The 21,860-nt window shown below is 46.6% G+C and overlaps 1 protein-coding gene across 26 annotated transcripts in view; it reads left to right on the forward strand.

Annotated features, from left to right (window-relative positions):
- Positions 1 to 21,860, forward strand: part of SEC31A (SEC31 homolog A, COPII component) — a 350,984-nt gene that overhangs the window by 126,050 nt on the left and 203,074 nt on the right. For all 26 annotated transcript variants that reach the window (XM_085641210.1, XM_085641201.1, XM_085641203.1 and 23 more), the window contains exon 5: positions 14,037 to 14,132. In XM_085641210.1, the coding sequence (XP_085497336.1) occupies positions 14,037 to 14,132 (96 nt within the window). The remainder of the gene's footprint in view (positions 1 to 14,036; positions 14,133 to 21,860) is intronic.

A 21,860-nucleotide genomic window follows, 5' to 3' on the forward strand; every position in this document is an offset into this window, starting at 1 on the left:
ACTGTGTTCCACACATATATTCTTTTTCCATTTGCCACCGATTTTGCGCCTATTTCTGGTTACATTTGAAGCTGGTATTCTCTGCAGTTTTACCTCATTGTACAGTAATATTTGTCAGGTTACGCCACACCCCACCCCTTCTTCTTACGCCTCTTTCGCTCTCTGCTGCAGGCGGGGCGCTGAGCCCCAGAGCCCAGTGTGTGTCTGTGTACCTGTGCGTGTGTGCTGCCGGTGGCGGGGTGGTGAGAGCCGTGCCCCGGGCATCGGTGCCCACCAGCGGGGCCCAGGCTCTGCCCCGGGCATCGGTGCCCACCAGCGGGGCCCAGGCTCTGCCCCGGGCATCGATGCCTACCAGCGGGGCCCAGGTGCTGTCCTCGAGAGAACACAGGCCCGGCCCGGGGAGCGCCTGGGGCCCACGCACACTGCAACCTGGCGCGCAGCGCTACATGTAGTAAAGACACCCTCCTCGGCGCAGCGCCTGCCAGGCTCAATACTTTCTATTTAATGGGAGCATATTGTAGCGATGTGTGCGCTCCTTTCCGCAAACATCACATTTTGCATGTGTAGAGAGGAAGGAGGCGCGCAATCTTTAAGCGCACAGGCGTCATCGGTGGAATATTTTTCACAAAATGTATTTCTCGTATACTGTCCACTCCTTCACACACACTCGCGTTTGTCTCTCTCTTTCTCTGTTTCTCTGTCGTGTTTCTTTCTCTCCCCCTTTCTTCACGTCCACACTCCACCCTCTCTCTGTCTTACCACCACCCCTCGGATTCCCCTCTCTTGTCGGGGAGGCACCTCGCCCACTGTTTTGATTATTTCACTGCATGTGTTGAGGAGACAGGGGGTGCAACCAGCGCCTCGCCTCCCCCAGAAGGCGCTTTTGGAACCAGCTCTCTGCGGGGGCCCTTCGCTCTGACAGAAAGGTGGGGGTCTGCGCACACAGCGCCACTTTATTACCACACGCCCTCCTTGAGCGCACACCATGGGTGTGCACGCCCCAGTACGTCACCTGCCAATCTTCTTATCACCTTCTATGTATAGTTTCGTCTTATATTTGCACACAACAGCAGCCTGCTGGGGGCCCTCACTACAACCACCCCACGCATACCCTCCCAAAAAGCACACCCGAAAGCGTCGCTAGATCCTAAGTCTGGCTTCGAAAGCACTGAAGAGTCTTTCATTCGAGATGTGAATATTTCAGACAGAGGCTTTGCAGAAACACAAATGAAGTCAACACAGTCACAGATGGCTGTGTGAGGGTGTGTGCAGACCGGATGTGCTGTGTGTGATGTGTTTAGGGAGGGATCTGTGTTTCATATGTAAACAAACCCACAGCAATATATATGCTATCTCAGCGGTGTATTTTAAATTCTATTTCCTTTTTTTCAGGGCTTGGCTGTATTTCCTTTTTTTTTTACAATTTAATTAGTGTTAAAATATATGTTTATCAGTATCCAGTATAATTTTCCAATCACCCTCATTCTTCATTTTCACATGTGGGTTCATAAGTAAATACACACAGATGCATTCACATCTATCACACATACACATATGTGCACATACACACCCCTATATATCTATACACAAACTATAAATCGTACATATATTTATGTATAATTATACACACACACATACCCTTTTAATCAGATGCCAGCCGTGTGCCCTCGTGTATAATTCTGTTCACGTATAGGGCCCGACCCGTTTCTAACGCTTTTATCCACTACAGAGCCCGTGCGGCGCCAGCCCACGTGCCCCCCACACACTTTGCTTTGAACTCACGGACCGCACCCAAGCCTCGTCTGCAGACACACGCCCCCTGCATTGTAACCGTGTGTAGTGCAGACACCTGGGGGCGGAGGGGGTCACTCACACGTGCCCCTGAGAACACCACAATCACAGGTGTGTCTGCGGCCCACTCCTCCCTGTGTACGGAGGCCACGTATGTGTGCAGTTATCCAGATCACCTGGGGGGGGGGGCGCCCCGCCCTCAGTCTCCTCTCGCACCGAAGTGATGTGTGCACTTTTAGTGATCTCACGTGTGCACGCGAGCCCCTGCGCCCCAGGTGCGATGCAAGCAGGTACATGCGTGGGGGTCCTGTCTAGACCTCCCCCTCCCACCCCCGGCTTCTTACACTGACTCTGTACTGCGCGTCATGAGGGGCCGTCACAAGCTTTTAGACCCCAGAGACCTGGAACCCTAATTTCTTAGGAATTGACAATGTTCAGAGAAGAAGCAGAAACGACGCCCAAGATGTGTGCAAAGGAACATTTTCAGGGATTATCCCGACTTTAATCATATATGCGATGCGTTAACACACAAAGGGTCATTTTCTCAAAGCGATTTTATGGGGGGTTATATTGATTTTTCAATTATTTTGGTTATTTAGTTACCATGTGTGTAATATTCGAATGGACACAATACCATCTACACATGCCTGCACGAGTAGAATCGATTTTTTTTATTTAATTTGATGAACTTTCAAATCCTTTGGGGTTCTTAATTCGTGACCGCGTAGGAAGTATCATACAACGGTATTATCTTTATTTTAAGTGTTTTTTCTTTTTTCCACCACATCCTACCTATCAAAATACAATTTCAACATTTCGCATACGAATAGTAAAATATTTATATTCTATTTTTACCTTTTAATGTTGGCGCTTTTATTTATTGGTAACAGAAGAAAAAACAAAGTTAATTATTATTATTTTTTTTAAACCGTTTACTATGTTTCTGTAAGTTTATTCGAGGTAGATGGAATGTGGTAATGTTAAAGTGACTCTGAAATATTATTTTTTCCTTTCTTCCTAACGTTGCTAAAGATACACAGTAAAAGTAAGTATATGTATATATATATATATATATATATATATATATATATATATATATATATATATATATATATATCGCCTATGATGCACTCTTACACACATCTATTGAAAAACATACATTTCAGTGTATTTTAAAATCGAAACTAAACCCTGTGGTGAACGTGAAAAAAATATTCGAATCACTTTTTAATAAAAATGGTCTGATGGGCGGGGCTGTTTGTCTGTTTTGACTATTTTCCCATACGTTTGATATGCGGTTCTACACGCATGCAGCCATCCAGTAAAATATTTACATATGAGCGACACTTAAGCCGAGCTAACCGGGTACAAGCAGTGCCCCTAGGTGGGCGGTCTTTAGAAATACAGGGGCGCAGTTTAGGGACCAGACGACCCTTCAACTAATGAGCTTCCCATGTTGGAGTTTGATATCCTCCTGTCTGCATTTCTATAGCTCCTGCTAGCGTGTGTGCGGACTCGTAGCGCTTTTAGTGTGTCAATTACGTGAGATGTGATGAGTCCGCAAAGTGCATAAATCGCGGCTAATATATGGGTCATACAGGCGAAAGTCTTGCAGCGCCGACCCCCACTCCTCACCCCCTTACGCCCCCAAATATTTGCTCACTTCGAAAATAGTATTTCTGAATAATAAATATATTATACCGTAGGACCAGAAATACGTGTGCCTTGAGTCGAATGTATCTCGTAGTGAGTCAAATATGAGTTAGAAAGGCAACATTAGAGCCTCCACCAGAGAAACGTTTTGTTTCCTCAAACAATGTATAACAGAGTAGTTTTGCCTCCCTTTCCTACGTTTACTGGCCCAATTTCTGCCTGGCTTAAAATCTTGTTTAGAGTATTGTAGGTGGGCAGGTTGGCAGCGTGCCAGGCCAGGGGCACACCGGAAGCGCCTGCCTGTGAGCCGCAGCGTTTGCAGTACAAACTCCCGCAGTGACAGTGCATGCACTCATTCCCTTACTGCAGGGATGAATAATAAACGAGCACTGGCAAAGCCAATAGGTCTGGCGTTGCCTGCCAGGCTTTGAAGATACCTGCTTTGTGTGTGTGGCTTTGTGTGTGTGGCTCTGTGTAAGTGTGGGTGGCTCTGTGTGTGTGTGGGAGGCTCTATGTGTGTGTGGCTCTGTGTGGGTGGCTTTTTTGTAGGTGGCTCTATGCGTGGGTGGGTGTCTGTGTGTGGGTAACTGTGTGTGTTCGTGGCTCTGTGTGGGTGGCTCTATTTGTGTGTGGGTGGCTCTGTGTGGGTGGCTCTGTGGGTGGGTCTGTGTGTGTGGGTGGGTCTGTGTGTGTGGGTGGGTCTGTGTGTGTGGGTGGGTCTGTGTGTGTGGGTGGCTCTGTGTGTGGGTGGGTCTGTGTGTGGGTGGCTCTGTGTGTGGGTGGCTCTGTGTGTGTGGGTGGCTCTGTGTGTGTGGGTGGCTCGGTGTGTGTGGGTGGCTCTGTGTGTGTGGGTGGCTCTGTGTGTGTGGGTGGCTCTGTGTGTGTGGGTGGCTCTGTGTGTGGGTGGGTGGCTCTGTGTGTGGGTGGCTCTGTGTGTGTGGGTGGCTCTGTGTGTGTGTGTGGGTGGCTCTGTGTGTGTGTGTGGGTGGCTCTGTGTGTGTGTGTGTGTGGGTGGCTCTGTGTGTGTGGGTGGGTGGCTGTGTGTGTGTGGGTGGGTGGGTGGCTGTGTGTGGGTGGGTGGCTGTGTGTGTGTGGGTGGCTGTGTGTGTGTGTGGGTGGCTGTGTGTGTGTGGGTGGCTCTGTGTGTGTGGGTGGCTCTGTGTGTGTGGGTGGCTCTGTGTGTGTGGGTGGCTCTGTGTGTGTGGGTGGCTCTGTGTGTGTGGGTGGCTCTGTGTGTGTGGGTGGCTCTGTGTGTGTGGGTGGCTCTATTTGTGTGTGGGTGCAAATGCAATAGGTCTTACATTTGAGAGTGATTAAGCTATTGACATTGTAAATAACAATGCTGTTTCTTTAAATGTTTTAAAAACATAAACCAAAATGTCATGAGCAATGCCAATAGCTCTAACTTTAACAATGCCGAGACCGTTGCATTGTAAATGCTTGTTATTAACATTAAGATTGGACCGTCGGGTCTGAAACAGTAAAGACCATATTGGGACAGGCCAGACTACAAATGCGTACTTTTAAATTAAGTGTTGAATTGGTAACAAAGAGTGAGTTCAAAATATACATTTTTCAACTCCTCTGTTCTACTCTTCTTTTGAGTGATGTCCACCTACGTCCTTAACTTGCTTTCCATTTTTATTGAACATCCTCAAGAAACGAGGATGAACGACAAGGCTCGACTTTAGTAAAAAATATCTACCTTCGGCTTCCTTTCTCGTGTCGTTACCACTCATTCATCTTTTAACTAATCGTAGTGGTTCAGTAGGGAAAAAGCTTTGAAACTAACAAGCTCTTTGCAGCCTTTTGTGGAATCAGGGAACTGGAAATAAATCCCTCTAAATCGAAATTCATGGGAATAAAACCACACATCTTTTTTGGTCAAAATGGTCCTAGGATGTGTTGTCATAGAGCAAGTGAAGCATTTCGATTATCTAGGGTTAAGATTGACAGATAATATGGTCTGGACCCCACAAATTGGGAAAAGTAAAATCGGTCTCCTCCAAAGGGCCTCAGCCATTGGAAGGAAGTACAAGGTTTCTTCAGGGGGACCTTTTTCCCCAGCCCTCACTGTTTGCAAAGCCACAGCAGTGGCAGCGACGTGTGGCGATGAACTTTGGGAGTTTATCAATTGCCAAACACTTACACTGATTGAAAACAAATTCATTAGGTACATGCTCTACTTACCCACAAATGCACCCCTTATATTTGACATGGCTCTCAAGAATATCCACCAGGTGACGTCCGTAAGACCCTTACTATACTGGGCATTTCTCTGGACTTCAGAGGAGTTGCAGCTTTATAGGGATGCTTTAGTAGAACTCATCTCATTGGATACTGGAGCATGCATTCTGTGGCTCAGTTATGTCAAAGATAAATTCACAGAGATTGGAATGGAAGGGGTATGGGCTTCCCCAGGGATATCAGGAAGGTTGTTATCCAGGATATCAAGTCAGGCAGTAGCCTGAATGGAAATTCATGCTAATAAAAACCTGGAGTGACCAGGTTGGGATAGCATAATTGGACAATTCCTTGGTCATAGGTGCTCCCCCAGCTACGAACAATATCTGGACAGAACTTATCTGCTACAGGCTGAGCACCCCTGTATAATTCAAACTTCGCACTCTGGCCTCGAATACCATCACAGCCAAATGTGGAAAAGCAGGCCCGGTATCAACCGAGTGCCCACATTGTCCATCTCAGAAAGCCCTTTTTCATTTTTTCTGTGTCAAATACAACAGATCTCGTAAAAAAAATGGATCATCCCACTATGCAAGGTGTTGGGGAGGTTAGTGACTACTGGAACACTTTGAGAATTTTGAAAAGTAAAATAAGTGAATCGGTTGTATTTGTGTTGTCTAGATTTTTGCTGTGGGCATGGAAATTGAGAGCAAAGGCAGTCCTTGTGTAGGCTTGTGACGGAACTCCTTAATAAAACTGCACGTCTCTTACAAAGTAAGCTAGAAGTTCATTTGCTCAAATATGGCTTTGGTTTCGTTCATATGTTGGGCATGATTATTTAATAGGTAGGTGAGGGACAATTGTTTTATTCTTTTATCCGTTTTTAGGTCGAGGACTACCGGTCTGCCGAAGGCAGAACCGGAAGTCGGAAGATTTAATGTTTTCTAGAGTGGCTATTTAGCCCGCCTCTCTTTTAGCTTCTCCTCCATTGGCTGGCTTCCTAAACGGAGGCCAGCCATTGGAGGAGAGAGCTGTCCCTCCAAATAGGCTCCGTCTTTTTCAGATTCGGGGGCGTGTTCCTTGCCGTTCTTTCCACTTTTTAGCCACGCCCTTTTAGAACAGCTGGAACACGCCCCCGAATCCGAAAAAGTTTCGAAGCTTCGATCCGCCATTTTTTTGTTGTCGTCTGGCCGTGAGCAGAGAAATGGCGGGGGTCTATCGACACAGCGTCTCTTCTGAAGTCAATATCCGTTTTTCCTGCTGAGGTCAATATCCTTCTCTTCGGTAAGGGGACGTGGCGCTGCTCAGCCCCTTCCTTCCCCCACTCTCTCACCCAAGGCACCCACGGCGTCAAGCACAAAAGAAGAGGTGGCGAAAAATGCGAGCGCCTTTAGCATGTAAGAGCATCCCTTGTATGTATAGTAAGAATGAGCATCTCCTTTCCCTAACCAAGAACAGCAAAGCTTACCACACAGAATTTAGTTAATACCCTTGCTTATGTTAGATAATCCTGTAGCATTCTTTGTGTTTTTTTTTCTTCTTTTGAAAATACTACCACTGCGAGTCTGGACCTCACTGGTAATATTTGATGTTAACTCCTTGTTAAACAATACTATTACTCCCGTTAACCGCCTCGTGCTCTTTACTATGCATCTATGGGGAGTACACATCACCAGCGCTCCCGGAAGAACCTGCATCCCAAACCTCATCCGACCTTGCAACCCGGGAACACTCGGGCGCTCCCTCCTCCCCCCGCGCTGTATGCTTTCCGTGATGTGGTCTCGGGCAGCGCGCCACACAGGACAGCCTCGCTGTTTGTACAGCAACTCGTGTTAAAGACGCGCATGCTGCATAACATGTCCTCCGTGCATTTCTCCGCTGCTGCTTCGAGCTGGGCCAAAAAACATAAAGCCCAGATCATCGAATAAGACTTGAAGGTGGAAATCGGCTGCTTTTTAGTCCAGTCAGCCGGTCCCATTGAGCTCACAACGCACGTGTTCTATTGTACAGGCCTCTGCACATTCTAGACAGTACCTTTGGATAAAAGCGTGAGTGATAGAAAAGAACAAACGTGTTGCGAGGGTTCAGGGATATGGCTGATACAGATTTTGTGTACGTGTTACCTGTTCTGAAATAAGTACTCCTGAGAGTTTCAGTTTCTGCATGACTTGTGCTTACCCCCTCGCTTGGAGTCTGCCGACCATCAATCCATCTTCTTGCATGCAATACACCGGTCACAGGGTGTCCTCGATTGGCCACATAGTGCCCCCCGTCCCCGAAGCTGCCAGTCTGTCATAAGCTTTGTCGTTTAGTTCAGATTGTGTGGTTTTTTTTTTTTTTTAAAGAAAGTTCAGTCTGCACCAAGCAGCCATGGTATTATTTACTCTTTGCTAGAGTCTTTTGACCCTCTCTCGGAGCAACAGTTCTTCTTACCCACCAGAGCAACTACTTGTGATCACTCCTAGATACATGCAGGCAGCAGTTTCAAATATTTGTTGTGCCGCGGACTTGTTCCAAAGTGATGGCAAGTAGCTGTGGTTGCAATATGTCTAAGAGGCTCATGGGTGTAGCAATCAATAGTGCAGGGTTCTGAATGTGGGCCTGAAAAGTTTCCTTTTTAGAAATGATTGTTTTGGAGTGTATTAATTACTGTAGATAATCTGACATTGACGAGGACTACAACTCCCAGAATGCATTTTGTTACATGGGAGGTCGGGCTGGAGCACTGCATCTCTGAGATGGCATCGTCTCGTAACTTTGTGCCTCCAAACTCAGTGTTTGCAGGTTGCTATGATCGGTGACGTCACGTGGGAACCCTGCCTTTGATTGACTTGCATAAGACTGAACAAACTCGCTTAGGCGTCTGACCTCGGGGTGGAAGGAGAGGCAGAGACGGCAGTCTCCCTTCCTTCTCGGTATAAGGCAGCTCTTGTGCCCCACGCACGCGCCGCCTGGAGAGACCGAAGTAGTTAAAAGCCAGAGGGCCGTTTCGCAGGAAGTGGAGTAAATGAGAGGCGGTGTGTGTTGGATCACATGATGTGGCAGCGCCTCCCGCTGATTGTGTCTGACACTTCTCGTAGGTTGGCATCGGGACACCACACTTGCGGAGCCGGGGCTGTGTAGAGTTACTGATCTCTGACTTTCATCAGCAGCTGAACCGCCGTAAGTACATCTCTGAAGTGCAAAGGTTTAAGAACCTCTACAGTTTGTTGTGGGGTGGGGGCGGGGAGTGCTCTTTCTCAGATCGTAGTTTGGCAAAGTAGAAACCTAGATTGGCGGTTGCTTCCACTAATGTTTGTGGACATGAAATATACTTTGAACGTTTCGGCAAGCAGTACGAAAAGAGGCTTTCCTTTAAACCTTGCTATTCTAAAAAAAAAAAAAATTCAAGATGTCAAAATAGGAGCTCCGGGAATCCCGCACAGCGCAAGAAAGATTCCGCATGGCTAGATCCACTCTATCTCACTACCTCACTATCTCACAACCTCTCTCTCTCGAAACATCACTACCTCACTCTCTAGCTCACAACCTCACAACTTCTCTCTCACTCACTACCTCAATCACTCTCTATCTCACTACCTCACTCTTTCTATCTCACTAACTCACTTTCACTCTCTCTTTCACTACCTCTCTCTATCTCACTACATCACAACATCACTCTATGCTTATATATCACTACCTCACAACATCCCTTTTTTTCACTACCTCACTCTTTCAATACCTCACTCTTTCACTACCTCACTCTTTCACTACCTCACTCTCTCACTACCTCACTCTCTATCTACCTCACTCTCACTACCTCACTCTCTATTTCGGTGCAAGTAGCGTCACACTGGAATTCCTTGCCCCTTAAGATCCGCGCTGAGCCCAATATCCTGCACTTCAGGAAACTACTTAAAACACACTTATTTCCAGTGTAGGATTGAGTAATAGCCTTTCGTGTCTGTGTTCACAGCGCCGGGATGCCCCTGGGTAACTGCGCGCGTTACAAATTTTATATAATAATAATAATAATATTTCAATACCTCACTCTCTCTCACTACCTCACCCTCTCTCTGCTAATGCAATAGGTATCACATATGCACAAAAAAAGCTAATGCCAATAGAAATGACAATGCCATTTATTTAGGGATAAAAAAATAATAAAAAAATAATGAGCAATACCAATAGCTCTACCTATAATATTGCCGAGACCATTGCATTGTAAATGCTTGTTAACTCTGTATTTATATTTGTAATTTTATATTAGACACAGTTTGTCTTGTGGCTGAATTTTAAAGAAGTGGTTTATAGAAGTCTTGATTGTTATGTGCAAGATGTATGTTTTATGGCATTTTAGCTGAAATAAAGATTTTATGATGAACAAGCTCTTGCATCATTATTTGCCACACTCACCAATCTTTCCATTCAAAATGTACATTAGTTTGTCCCGTTTGGCAGTTTTACCCAACTTCTCTGGCTTACAAGCAGTCACCCACTAGACATTTTGCCACATAGCTTTTCATTTCCTAATCCGAGAATGCAAATCCTGACATGTTTAGGCCTGCATTCAAATCCGGAAAATAGCATTGCTTCTAACGCTCAGCACGTTTCTGTTAAAGCCTCGGTTTGTGGCCCCTGTTTATCTGCAAACCTGATGGCTGGAGGCCGTACTCTGACTCAAGTCTTGTGTTGTCCGTCATCTTGGCAGTTTATCTCATTTCTTTGAAGCTCATTCCTATATATTAACTTTAGCAGTAGCACCTAATAATTTATGGGCAATTTGTATTAAATCCTCATATAGTAAGAAAATGAGTAAGTAGATGCCTTGATCACAGCCTTGGTGAAAATTCCATTATCTTAGGCAAAAATCGAAGGTCGTATGCCCAGCTGAGTGCACATGTGCAAATTCATTGGGCTGTGCAATGGGACTGCAGGGTTTGCCAGTTAAAATCTGACAATAGACTTGATTTGCAAATGCTGTTGCCTCACTGGAAATGCATTTTCTGCACTCACAAAATAGCTGTGCGGTTGCCTGTAGACGCAACATGACAGCCGCCTTAGAAGTATAGCAAATACAATTCCAAGATACCCAGTTACAGCTGTTGGCCTTGCCAATTCTGGCACAATTTTAAAAGCATCCAGCACTGGCAAAGCGAAAAGTTGCGAACAGCGGGAGAGGAGCTGGGGTGGAGGGATAAATTCAAGGCAATGGGGGAGAGCTGGAGGAGGGGTGAGAGCACATCGCCAAACTGCAGTCAGAAGAAATTGAATTCAGCAGGGGCGGCTGGTGACATTTGAAAGTGGTGAGGCGTAAAAGTTGTAGATGAGTAGCCTGTGATGAGTGAGCATAACGAGCGAGCCCTACTGGCATAAGGGGGGCCACTTTCAAGCAAATTTGAGAAAGCAAGAAGGTTAATAATGTACCTCTGAGCTTCCACTCTCCCTCAACCTTTCTCTTATCCTTCTCAAAGCCTCAGCTTCCCCTCAGCTTCTCTCTCCTCCACTTCCAAGTCTCTGCACTCTCTCCTCCGCTTCCAAGTTTCAGCTGTCCCATGGCCTCTGCCAGTCTCTCCCTTCAAGTTTCTTCTCAGCCTCTGTCTCTGCCACCTCCAAGCTCCCGCTCTTCCTCAGTCTCTCTTTCCCTAGGCCCTGCTGTCCTACATTCCGGGCAAGAGAATGCATACTGTAGTGCACACATGTCCTTTACACATACAAATAAATCCCCTCCTGTCACTTTAGGACTGCTTGCTCTCCTCTCTCTGCAGGTAGAAAATACATCCCCAAGCCACCTGTACTGCCTGATGACTTTTTTGCTCTTAGCCCTTCATAAGAGACAACCAGAAAGGAACTTGAGGGCTCTGAGGCCCTACACATGGCAGAAACTATATAACTGTTTTACATTGGCCTTCCACTTAACTTGGATGAAGATTTTTTTACAATTATAATGCAGCGCATGAGTGCCAGAAACTGGTTGCAGCACACACCTCACATTGAAGGCCTTTTTAGGGTTTCAGAAATTGGTTTTTTTGTAGAAAAGTTAACAAAATCAACATCCTGTGCTATACAAATCTATTGTATCTCTGGAGCGCTTGCATGACACTTGCACCAGTTGCCTGCACAAAATATGTGACTTTACATAGCACTTCCCATTGATGGATTCCTCCCAAACTTCCTGCACACCCATGAATTCCCCCTCCCTACCACTCACAGCAGCGCCGTTCCTCTCGAGCAACTGGAACACCCTAAAAACCACTTCTCCACCACCTCAAAAACGCCCATTGGATAACATTATATTTCGAGCCTTAAAAAAAAAAAGCACTTCCCCTACTTCGATCCTCTTGAAACTCACTGGGACAGTAGTTCCAGCGATTACGAAGAATCTCACCAAGAATTACACAAATCCACCCAGTGGAAGGGGTACGACTTTTCGATCAAACACGCGTCCCCCGCAAACCCACAAATACACCCCAAAATCAGCCAAAACTCGATCGAATTTTGCCAAACGACTGGAAAACCTTCCCAACACGAACCCAAACAAATAAAAATCAAATCCAGCCAAACCACCCTATAACTAAAATTAAAAGACACTTACTTGACCGCCTCTTCTCCTGGTCCGCGTTGGCGCCTCTTCCCTCTTTGAACTGGAACAGCACGACGTCAGCACTGCGTGGCAACCCCTCAGCCAATGCTGGCGCTGCTGCAGCGCCAGGATTGGCTGAGGGCACAGCCTACTCCTCGCCCGCCGCCTGCCCATTAGGAGACCGAGGGGCTCCTAATGGGCATGCGCAAGGCAGTAAAAACACAAGTACGCATGACTGGGCACGGAGTAAAAATTAAGCTCCATTCCCACTCATGCGCACTTGTGCTGCCTTTCCCTGGGGTCTGACAATGCATGTCAGTCAACATGACGCCGGACCGCCCACGGTCCGACGTCATGCTGACTGACATTTACGAGGAGGGAGCTGCGGGCAGAAGCAGTAATTCGCTAGTGGCTCTGGGTCTTAGAAGCAAAATCCAGAGAGCAGTGTTCCAGTTCTGAGAGGAGCAATTTCAGTGAGCAGTGTTCCTGGCTCGTGAGGAGCTGGCTCAGTGAGCAGCGTTCTGGGTTCCGGGGGCGGGGGGGCTACGCCCCCACGCCCCAATGAACGCACCGCGCCTGGAATTCAGATGCAAAACCGATAGTGGCGAGTGCCGAAAGAGGGGCTTGGGTGGAGAGATACATTAAAGGAAGGGGAGAGCAGGTGGAGGAGGGAAGAGCGCCCACACTCCAACCTGCAGCAGTGATTGGTGCTGAAGACAGCTGAGGGTGGGAAAAAAAGAGAGAGAGTGGGTCGGGGAGCCTGGAAAAGAGCGCAAATGTGTGCTCTAAAAAGAAAAGAGCAGAACATGCACTCCGTTGGAGTCCTAAATCATGAATGGCGAGGAGAAAAAGTAGTTACCTGATGTCGAAAGTGATAAGATATAACTCATCCAATTAAAACCATGGTACGGCAGAAATATTTCAAGGGTAGGATAAAAGCAAGAATTGGGAGAAATCCTATCGAATTAGGAGCAGGGTTTGGAAACAATGCTCCTAATCATGAGCAAAAGGACACCCAAGGCCCGTTCTTTGTAGTATTGAATAAGTAGGGTTCTGCGACAGACAGCTAAGGCGGTCTTTAGTGAGACCGCAGGAATGAATATTTGTTTTATCAATAATTTGAAAATCTATAGGAATAATATATTTGAACTTGTGAAGTGTGATTGTTTCATTGACTTGTTTCAAACATTTAATTTGAGCTCTGTTCAGTTGGGCTTACTTGTACTTTGTGGTTACATCTTGGCCAACTCATGTTGGGTTTTTGACTTCTGTAAAGTTTTTTGGATGAACTAAATTCAGTGGGCCCTTCTATTGCTTTCATTTGTTGAGAATGTTGCATATTTGTTTTGTGAAACTGTACACCTAATCCAGCTTCCTTTAAAATTGCATTGCATTCCTTTAATTTGTTACTGAATGTTCCTACCAAACAAAGACCGGAAAATACATATTTTGGCTATTATTGGGAGATTTCGAAAATGTAATTTTAATCATGGTAGTTGAGCTTTCTATATGTGCAAATTATGTAAAGTAAAAAATCCGTAAAGCAGTGAAAATGTAAGAATTGTCTTTATCGATTCAACCGGTGTCAGCCTTCCAAATAGTGAACCTTGATTGATGAATGTAAACTGTGATTTTTAAATCATATGCCAAACTCTTTCAAAACTGGTGTCTCAGTAGACAGTTATGAATTGTGTTTGGGTTCTGTTTTGCACGCTATAATATATCGTAGGTAAATTTAAGTCTTGTATTGTCTATTGCACATTTACCAAACTGGTCCACTTCAGTTGCGATGAGTGATTTCATCACGTTTGTCTATAATAATGTAAGCCTGTTCTTTGTGTTGCAGAATAATCTGGTAGCCTCGGGTGCTAACGAGTCTGAAATATATATCTGGGACTTGAACAATTTTGCAACTCCGATGACCCCTGGAGCCAAATCTCAGGTAGGGCTCTAGATTTAGTAACAGCTTTGTCTTTTTGGTAACTGCAGATATATGTACCATGGTGTATTGCGTACCTTGCAGAGAACTTAATTGACCATGTGTAATCCTGAACCGTTTTAAATGAATGAGAGATTGGGGACACATTGTTTACGATTTGCCCATTGTGGTCTGAAAACGTGTATTACATCCGTTATCGCCATCCATCTCATTGATAGGAAATTCAGAAATAAATACCTGTTGTCTCAGTTGTTATGGTGGGTTGTAATGCGCCACAGTACTTACACCTTTGCACCCCTATATTATTACTGCCCAGTTGTAACAAGAGTATTATTTAGTCACTTTAAGGATTAACTTAACATCTAGAAAAGGAACGCATACAAGACATCTAATGGACTGACAAGGTAATACATTGAAGGACGTGGCATTCGTCAGGACCTTAAATATTGGGCTCCAATCTTACCGCTGGGGGCGTAGGCCTATAGCCAGCTGCCACCTGTTTAGAGAAACCTGTAAGAGAGAGGGGGTGAGACAAACATATAATACTCAAAATGGTTGTCATTCGGTAGACCTTGATGTGTCACAGTCACGCTCCATACTTACTGCTCTCTCCTAAAGTGAAAAAGGTGAAAAATTTATATGAGTGTCAGGCATCTGTGCTCACTCTGACATTCATGTGAATAAAATAGAAGTCTTACCCTATTGGAAAAACCTATTTGCCCCATGGGAGGGGTAGGGGGGAAATCCTTGTGGCCACATTCTGGTGAGAGACGATAAAGGATGAAGACAAAAGGGTTAAAAACCAGACTGGTTAGGAAGGTATATCAAAGATACTGAATTAGTTAGCAGAAAAAACTGTCAGGGCGTGCTTGGTCTACTATAGTTTCAACCTGTTGGAAGAAGAAATCAGAACAACGACTTACAGATGCAACCTAGAAGCATCTGTCACCCTCAAATTCTTGTAACACCCAAATTTGCAGTCGATTGAACAGTGACTAGAGCAGGCGTCTCCAACCAGTTGATTGCAAGCTACTAGTAGCTTGCCAACCCCCTCTGAGTAGCTTGCGGCCTTATTCTTGTGGGGTGGGGGGAGCAATGAAATGTTTATATTTGAAAATGTAAATGCATAGCATTTTTCTTTCTATTGTAAAGATCATTTAATTTTGTATGCAGGCCTCTTCATTATTTAATTCATCCCAGCAGCACCAAATACCAGTCATGACTGGTACTGTGCCACCTGTCTTGCACTGCATGGGACTGCGCTTAGGGACACCGTGGTTCCGTATAGTAACCACTTGCTCAGGCTTGCCATATTTCTAGGGCCTGAGCAAATCTAGCACAGGCCCTTCCCTTGCTGCAGCAAGCACCAGAGTCTTTGCCTGGGGCAGTGGTCGTGTTCATGAACAGTCCCGCATTGTTTAAATGATAACCATTTCCACTGTGAATTGCTGTTATTGTCAGACCTCAATCTCTGAATAAGGACAGATAGTCACGATTATTATGTTCAGAGGTGCTTCCAAGAAATGAAGACGTTTTCATGATTTAAAACGGTTTAAAAACTGCTTTAAGGCAGGAAACAAAATTATAGACTGTCTGTAAGAGGACATCATGCCATACCATATTGAAGGTAAGATTCCTTTTCATATTTGTTTAATATTTGAGCTGCATTTTAATTATTATTTTGATGACTGCTGATAAGAGAGAGGTTTTGAAGCACGGTGACAACAAATCTGGTGAAAACTATAATTTGTTTTTAGCTTAGGAACTCTAAGTATATCAAACAAACATAGTATCTGGCTCCATGGAAATTAGGCTTAGTCAACGAAGCTGTGTGTGGGTGTGTCTGGGAACAATGCACAAGTTGCTTGCCCTTTAGTAGCTCACAATTTTTTACTGATCTGAAGTAGCTCTCACCTAAAAAAAAGTTTGGAGACACCTGCTCTAGAGGTGGACATCCTAGCAACGATTTTCTGCCCCCTGGTCCTGAGAGTAGTACCCCCGCCCAGTACCCAATCCCCCACATGAAGGTGAACAAATGAAGAGCCCCGTGAACTGCAGCCACAAAGGAAGGTGGTGAGGACCCCTCTGTCGTTCCCCCTCCAGAAGCAGCCTTTTGTACGACACCCATAGGAGAGCTTCTCCTCGGGGTGTCAGAACCTGGCACCTGTCTCTGGCAATCCTCCTCTGCCCTGGAGGAGTTAGGCGAGCGTCTTTAGCATCTCAAACCTCTCCGAGACCTTGAGGATTTCTTTGACTTGAACACTAAGATGCTTTGATTGTCACTAGTCTATCTGAATGAAGGAGGACGGGTCCCGCCGCTGGCGCTCTCAACGCCCAGAAGTCCAGTCCCACGCCTCCTCAGGAGTCGTAAAGGAATAAGATTGAGAGTCAGGGACCACCTTCAACTCAGCTGGGTATATTAAAATGTAAGACAGAGACAACTCCAGCAGTTTTGCTTTGACCACATCAATGGATTTGTGTTGACTGTGAACAAGTTTGGTGTAGTCCGGGAAGCTCATGATACGGGTCGAGTTAAAGTGAAGGGTTCCACTCTTGCATGCTTCTTGCAGGATCTCGTCCGTTCAGTATACGAGCAATAAATAGTCTAGTGGCTGCGCCAGGCGCTGGGCCATGACCTTATGTGCCCTTTCTTTGACAAACCAAGGTAAGAGGTTGCCCTCTGGAACCCAAAACTTGAGCCAGGCATCGAGAAATTGCTCAGGGGCCATGGATTCAATCCCATCGGGGGAAGCCCACAAAGCAAACTTAGTTCCGGTGATATCTATTTTCAGCATATTCAGCCCTGGCTTCCTAGGTCTGGGTAGTAGTGGTCAGTTGGGCCACTGACTTCTTGAGATCGGCAACCTCCTCCTTCAGATGGGAAATCCTTTCTTCAGCCTCTGTCACTGTCAGAAGCATTCTGTAAGTCGTGCTGAAGGAGGGCCAAATCCATCCCCACCTCTCCAACCTTTGCTTCGACTGCCTCTCTAGAGGTCTGGATAGCTTGGAGGATCACAGTCCCATTGGTGGACTCCAGCCGGCCTTCCCCAACTGCCTCACTGGACTGTCTTGGGTGGTATGCCACCGGCGTGTCATATTTGTCAATGAGAGGCTTTATATGCACAGATCGACTTTTGTCTTTCACCAGGCTGATTCACTCAAATCAGTTCCTTGATGAGATCTGCTGGGGCCCCGCGTCCAAGTGAGCTAGCCAAGAGAAAGGGCCCGTTGCTCCCTTGTCCTCCATGTGTGGGCCCAGCTTGCCAGCCCAGCCAGACAGGTCCTTAGAAGGGAGAGGTGGGGGGGGGGGGTACTAACCCTCTGGGACCCAGCATGGTCCAATGGGCACTGAGTTTTGTTATCTGGGCCCCTTTAGTATGGAACTGCTGGACCATCGTTTGATACTGTTTATTGATTTGAGTTTGTGTGCGATTAGGAGAGAGTTTGTTCAGTCATTGTTGTCTAATATTTTGTGTGATTTGGTCTTAAATAAAATTAATTTGATCTAACAATGTCTTTGCAGTGTTTTTATGTGTTTGTGTACAGGTAGTTATGCTAAAGGACTTTAGTTTTTCTTTTGTCTGGGCACTGATTGACCACTGTTCAGCCAGAACATAGTATTTTTTGAGGGCATGGAATTATCACTCCGTGACTTATTATATCCTTATGTTAATTTGGAGGTACATTATTCATCGCAATGAGTGGGCAATCGGATATGTGGATTGGAACAGGGTGGGTGCACCAAATGTCCTTTCAGAGTTGCACGTAGGCAGCTGCAGAGCCCCAATTCTGCATACACCGCCTGGAACCGGTTCAGGGGCATCCTGCCCCTCGCCCAGGCGGGAAACACACAAAGGGGAGTGGGTGTAGCCACCCTTTCCCGCCTCTACTCTGATTGGTAGGCTCTAGTTGGGACCATCCCCTAATCTTGGGGATATATGTGAATAACGTGGCCCCAGAGCCTCAGATTAATCCAGAACTTCACAGAACTGACCTTCGACGAGCTGCTGCCCAGCTGACTGAAGAAATCTCCCTTGGGATAAAGGAGTTATCCCCCTGCTTGGCAGGCACCTGAAAGACTGCAAGATACCCGGTTGGAACTTCACTGCTCTCACGAACTTCGACATCTTCCGGCAACCATGAGGTGGGTCTCTAGAGCATCCCAGAGTCCTGTGAGCGTGCCCAGCAAGTCTGAGCACCGTGGGCCACGTGGGTGCCGAGATCCTTGCATACCCCGAGACACCGGCCACCTCTTGCATAGCACACGACCCCGACCAGTGGGGAAGTTGTGCTTTGGCCCATTTCTGAGCCAACCTTCAAGCAGCATCCGTGCCAAATCTCAGCTCCCTAGCCCACTCCGGTGGCCCGTGGGAGCCCTTTTACGCACTCCATTTTGCTGCCTTCCGCGGTCCCTTGTCTCTCGACTTGTGGGCCCTGGCGGAGGACAATCTTCACATCCAAGAGTTCCCCTGGTTGCTCCAGGCCTGCTCTGTGCTCCCTCCAAAGGAGAGCACCCTCAGACCTCGTGGGTCTGCACCAGCAGCTGCTTTGCTCATCTTGCGTGGGTTGCTGTTGCCAAGGCTTAGTGGATCCAATCGGGACACTTACACCGCAGCGACCCTCATCCGACGTGGGACAGTCTCCCTCCCGAAACTGGCCTTCCTTGAAGCCTCCCGGAGCCCGTGACTGCAGAGCCAAGCTGCATCTTCCTCACCTGAAGCACCCGACATCGAAGGGCTCCTTGCTTTGAGCCCCCTGGTCACTGTGCCGTGATCCAGACTCTGTCCCCTCTGCTTTCAGGTTCTTCTCTACATCTTAGATCTTCACGACTTCATCAACGCTTTCAGCTAGCAGCAGTTTGGACTACTTTTCCATTGAAAATCAGCCCGCGACCCGACACCAGAATCGACCTATGCACCCGGCTTCCCTGGGGCAGGTAACAGTGGTACTTCGGTACTCCCGTGGTGGTGGGCTCTCCAAAGCCTTAAGTCTCAAGCCTTAACTTTGTACTACTGCTAGAAGTGTCTTTAATCTTTAAATATTCAACCGCAACATTCTCCATAGACTAACATTGCGATCCCGATAGCAACTTCTTGTGCTGCACGCGTCTCCCGTGGGTCCCCTTCCTCTTAACAGTGGGTGGATTCTGAAGGGGCAAGCGATCCTGAATGCCCTAGGCATTGTCTGTAGAATTGTCGTGGTTCTTATACCACTATTTTAGTATATGGTTTGGTCCCCCCCGGGGCCCATTGATTTCTGTGCTATTTATTGTGTTTATAAATTCTTGTTTAAAGTGTAACTTTGCCACTAGCCACATAAAGTGACTGTGGGATTCTGTCTAGAATAAATACATATATTTTATATATATACCTGTGTGGGCTACTCTTTCATTTGGTTATTCAAGAGGTTATTATGGTAAAACAATAAGCTTAACCCTCCTTCAAGACTTAGCCTGAAGGCTGCTCTCCACAGCTACCACTAGGATAGCTTTCTTTAAAGGTTGTCTTAAACCTATCATCAATAAGAGTCGAATTGGACTGGTGCAAGGTGTCCCTATAACTAGGAACAGCATATGCCAGGCCAACTTCTCACAGCCACACTTTGCGAACTATATGGCTTTTTTTTTTAAATAACTTTTTATTAACAAACATCGGCAAAGCATACATTCCAGAGGATCAGGCGAGTAGGTTACCACATGACACGTTGATAAAAGGATATACATATATTGTAGTAGCTGGGAACGTTATGGGGAGATGGGGTCGTCGTGATAATTGTTACAAGGTGGTGCACAAATTTCCCCTATGTAGCTATTCCACGGAATAGTAATTAGTTGGCCGCGCTTCAACGACCTGAGGGGCAACTCACTCAGGGAAGATGGATCCACATAGCAGCCCTCATATGATGCGGCATCCACAGTGCGCGTCAGCGGGGGTGGGTCCGGATACAGGATAGGGCAGGGCCCTGGACCCTCTAAGCCTGTGCGATCCGCGGACTATACTAGTCACATCTGTATACGATGATCCAAGGGTATATGTTTACTGTAAATCCATAAGTGCATATATTTTCTATGTGTTTACTACAAATGCCAATAAAAAGTTTTATAAAAATAAAAAAAAATAAAAAAATGTAGCTATTCCACGGACCCCAGATTCGTGACCATTTCTTAGGGCATCCCCTCGCCAGAAATACGTTTTTTGTCTCCAAACATGCACCAGTCCAGGTGTCCCTCCCAATCCTCTAGGGTGGGCGGACGTGTCGCTCCCCATAGCTGAGCAGTATTACGTTTGGCCACCATGAATCCCAAAGAGGCCCACTGAGTCTGCGCGGTATTTAAATTTGTGGGCTCCTGTAGGAGAGTAGGATCTGCACTTATGTTGCCCCCACTTTTTTTCTTATGTTAACACTGGTTTCTGGCTATAGTCTGGCTGGGTCCCTGCTAATCAGGGCCCCAGTCTCTCTGTTCTCTCTAAACAACTTGGAGTGCATATTAGAAGCACTAGTGATTGGATACTGTGGTATCTTATGAGCCCCTAGTATATGGTACCTTACGTACCAAGGGCATAGGTACTTCACAGGCCTACCAGGGGCTGAAGCATGTATTATGCCACCCCTGGGAAGCAGACTAAATCGGACAGCACAGGCCTGCTACTGCAGCCTGGTGAGGTAGAGTTAACACTCCTCTATAGTTCCTATATCTCACCATACCCACACATATAAACCTATCAGTCACCCCTGAGGCAGGCCCTATCAATCCTGAGGGCAGGGTGCTTGGTTTACAATGGGAGGGGGTGCCTCTGCATGAGCAGGGCCCCTCTGCAGCTGGCAGGGTCTATTCCCTGTGGCTGTTTGTGGATGCGGTTAAACCATATACTCTTAAGTGCATTATAACCTACCAGTAAATGCTAACTTTGGAATGACTGCATCAAAACATGTTGGTGTCAAACAACTTGGAATCATACCCCCACACCAGTAACTGGTGTGGGAGTATGATCCCACTCTTCTAGAGGGGATGACATGTACCCACTGTGGAAACACGGTAGAAATCTGAAAGAGCCCTGGCATCACAAAATGGATGCCACCAGCACAGACACTGGGCTGCCCTCCTCCTGCTGACTGAAACTCGCAGTGGAGGAGGCCCAACAATAGGCATGCTGTCACAGGGAGGTGTCACCACCTTCCAGACAGGATTTAGTGTATTTGGGCTGGGTGGGTGCACTCCTAGAGTGCTTTGAAGTCCTGCAGTAGGCTCCTCTGTGCATATGCCAGCTCAAACCGGTTCAGGGGCTACCTGTCCCTGCTCTGGCGCGAAACTGGACAAAGGGAAGTGGGTGTAACCACCCTCTCCCCTGACCCTCCCAGAGGAGTGGTCATTGAGCTAGTCCCTCCCTTTCTTTTAGTATAAGTTAGGGAACCCTTGCAAGTTAGATATCCCTGGACGACGCTTTACAAGAAGAATCCTGGCCCTTCGACGTTCCACTACCTTTGGAAGACTGAAAAATCTCCCTTGGAGTCAAGGAGCTACTCGCCTGCTTGGCAGGCACCAAAAACTTGAATCAACGGTCGCAAACGTTCCTGCTCCCGCCGGAGTCCCTGCAGCCCCAGAAGTGGATTTCCTGACTTCTCGACGGCCATTGTGAGTCCCCAGCAGAGCTGAGACGAGTGGACCCTGCGAGTGACGAGGAACAGCAATACCTGGGTACCGTGCACTATTGTCAAGTGCAACCCCTTCAT

The sequence above is a fragment of the Triturus cristatus genome, chromosome 2_2, assembly GCF_964204655.1.
Source record: "Triturus cristatus chromosome 2_2, aTriCri1.1, whole genome shotgun sequence".
NCBI classification, from domain to species: Eukaryota; Metazoa; Chordata; class Amphibia; order Caudata; family Salamandridae; genus Triturus; species Triturus cristatus.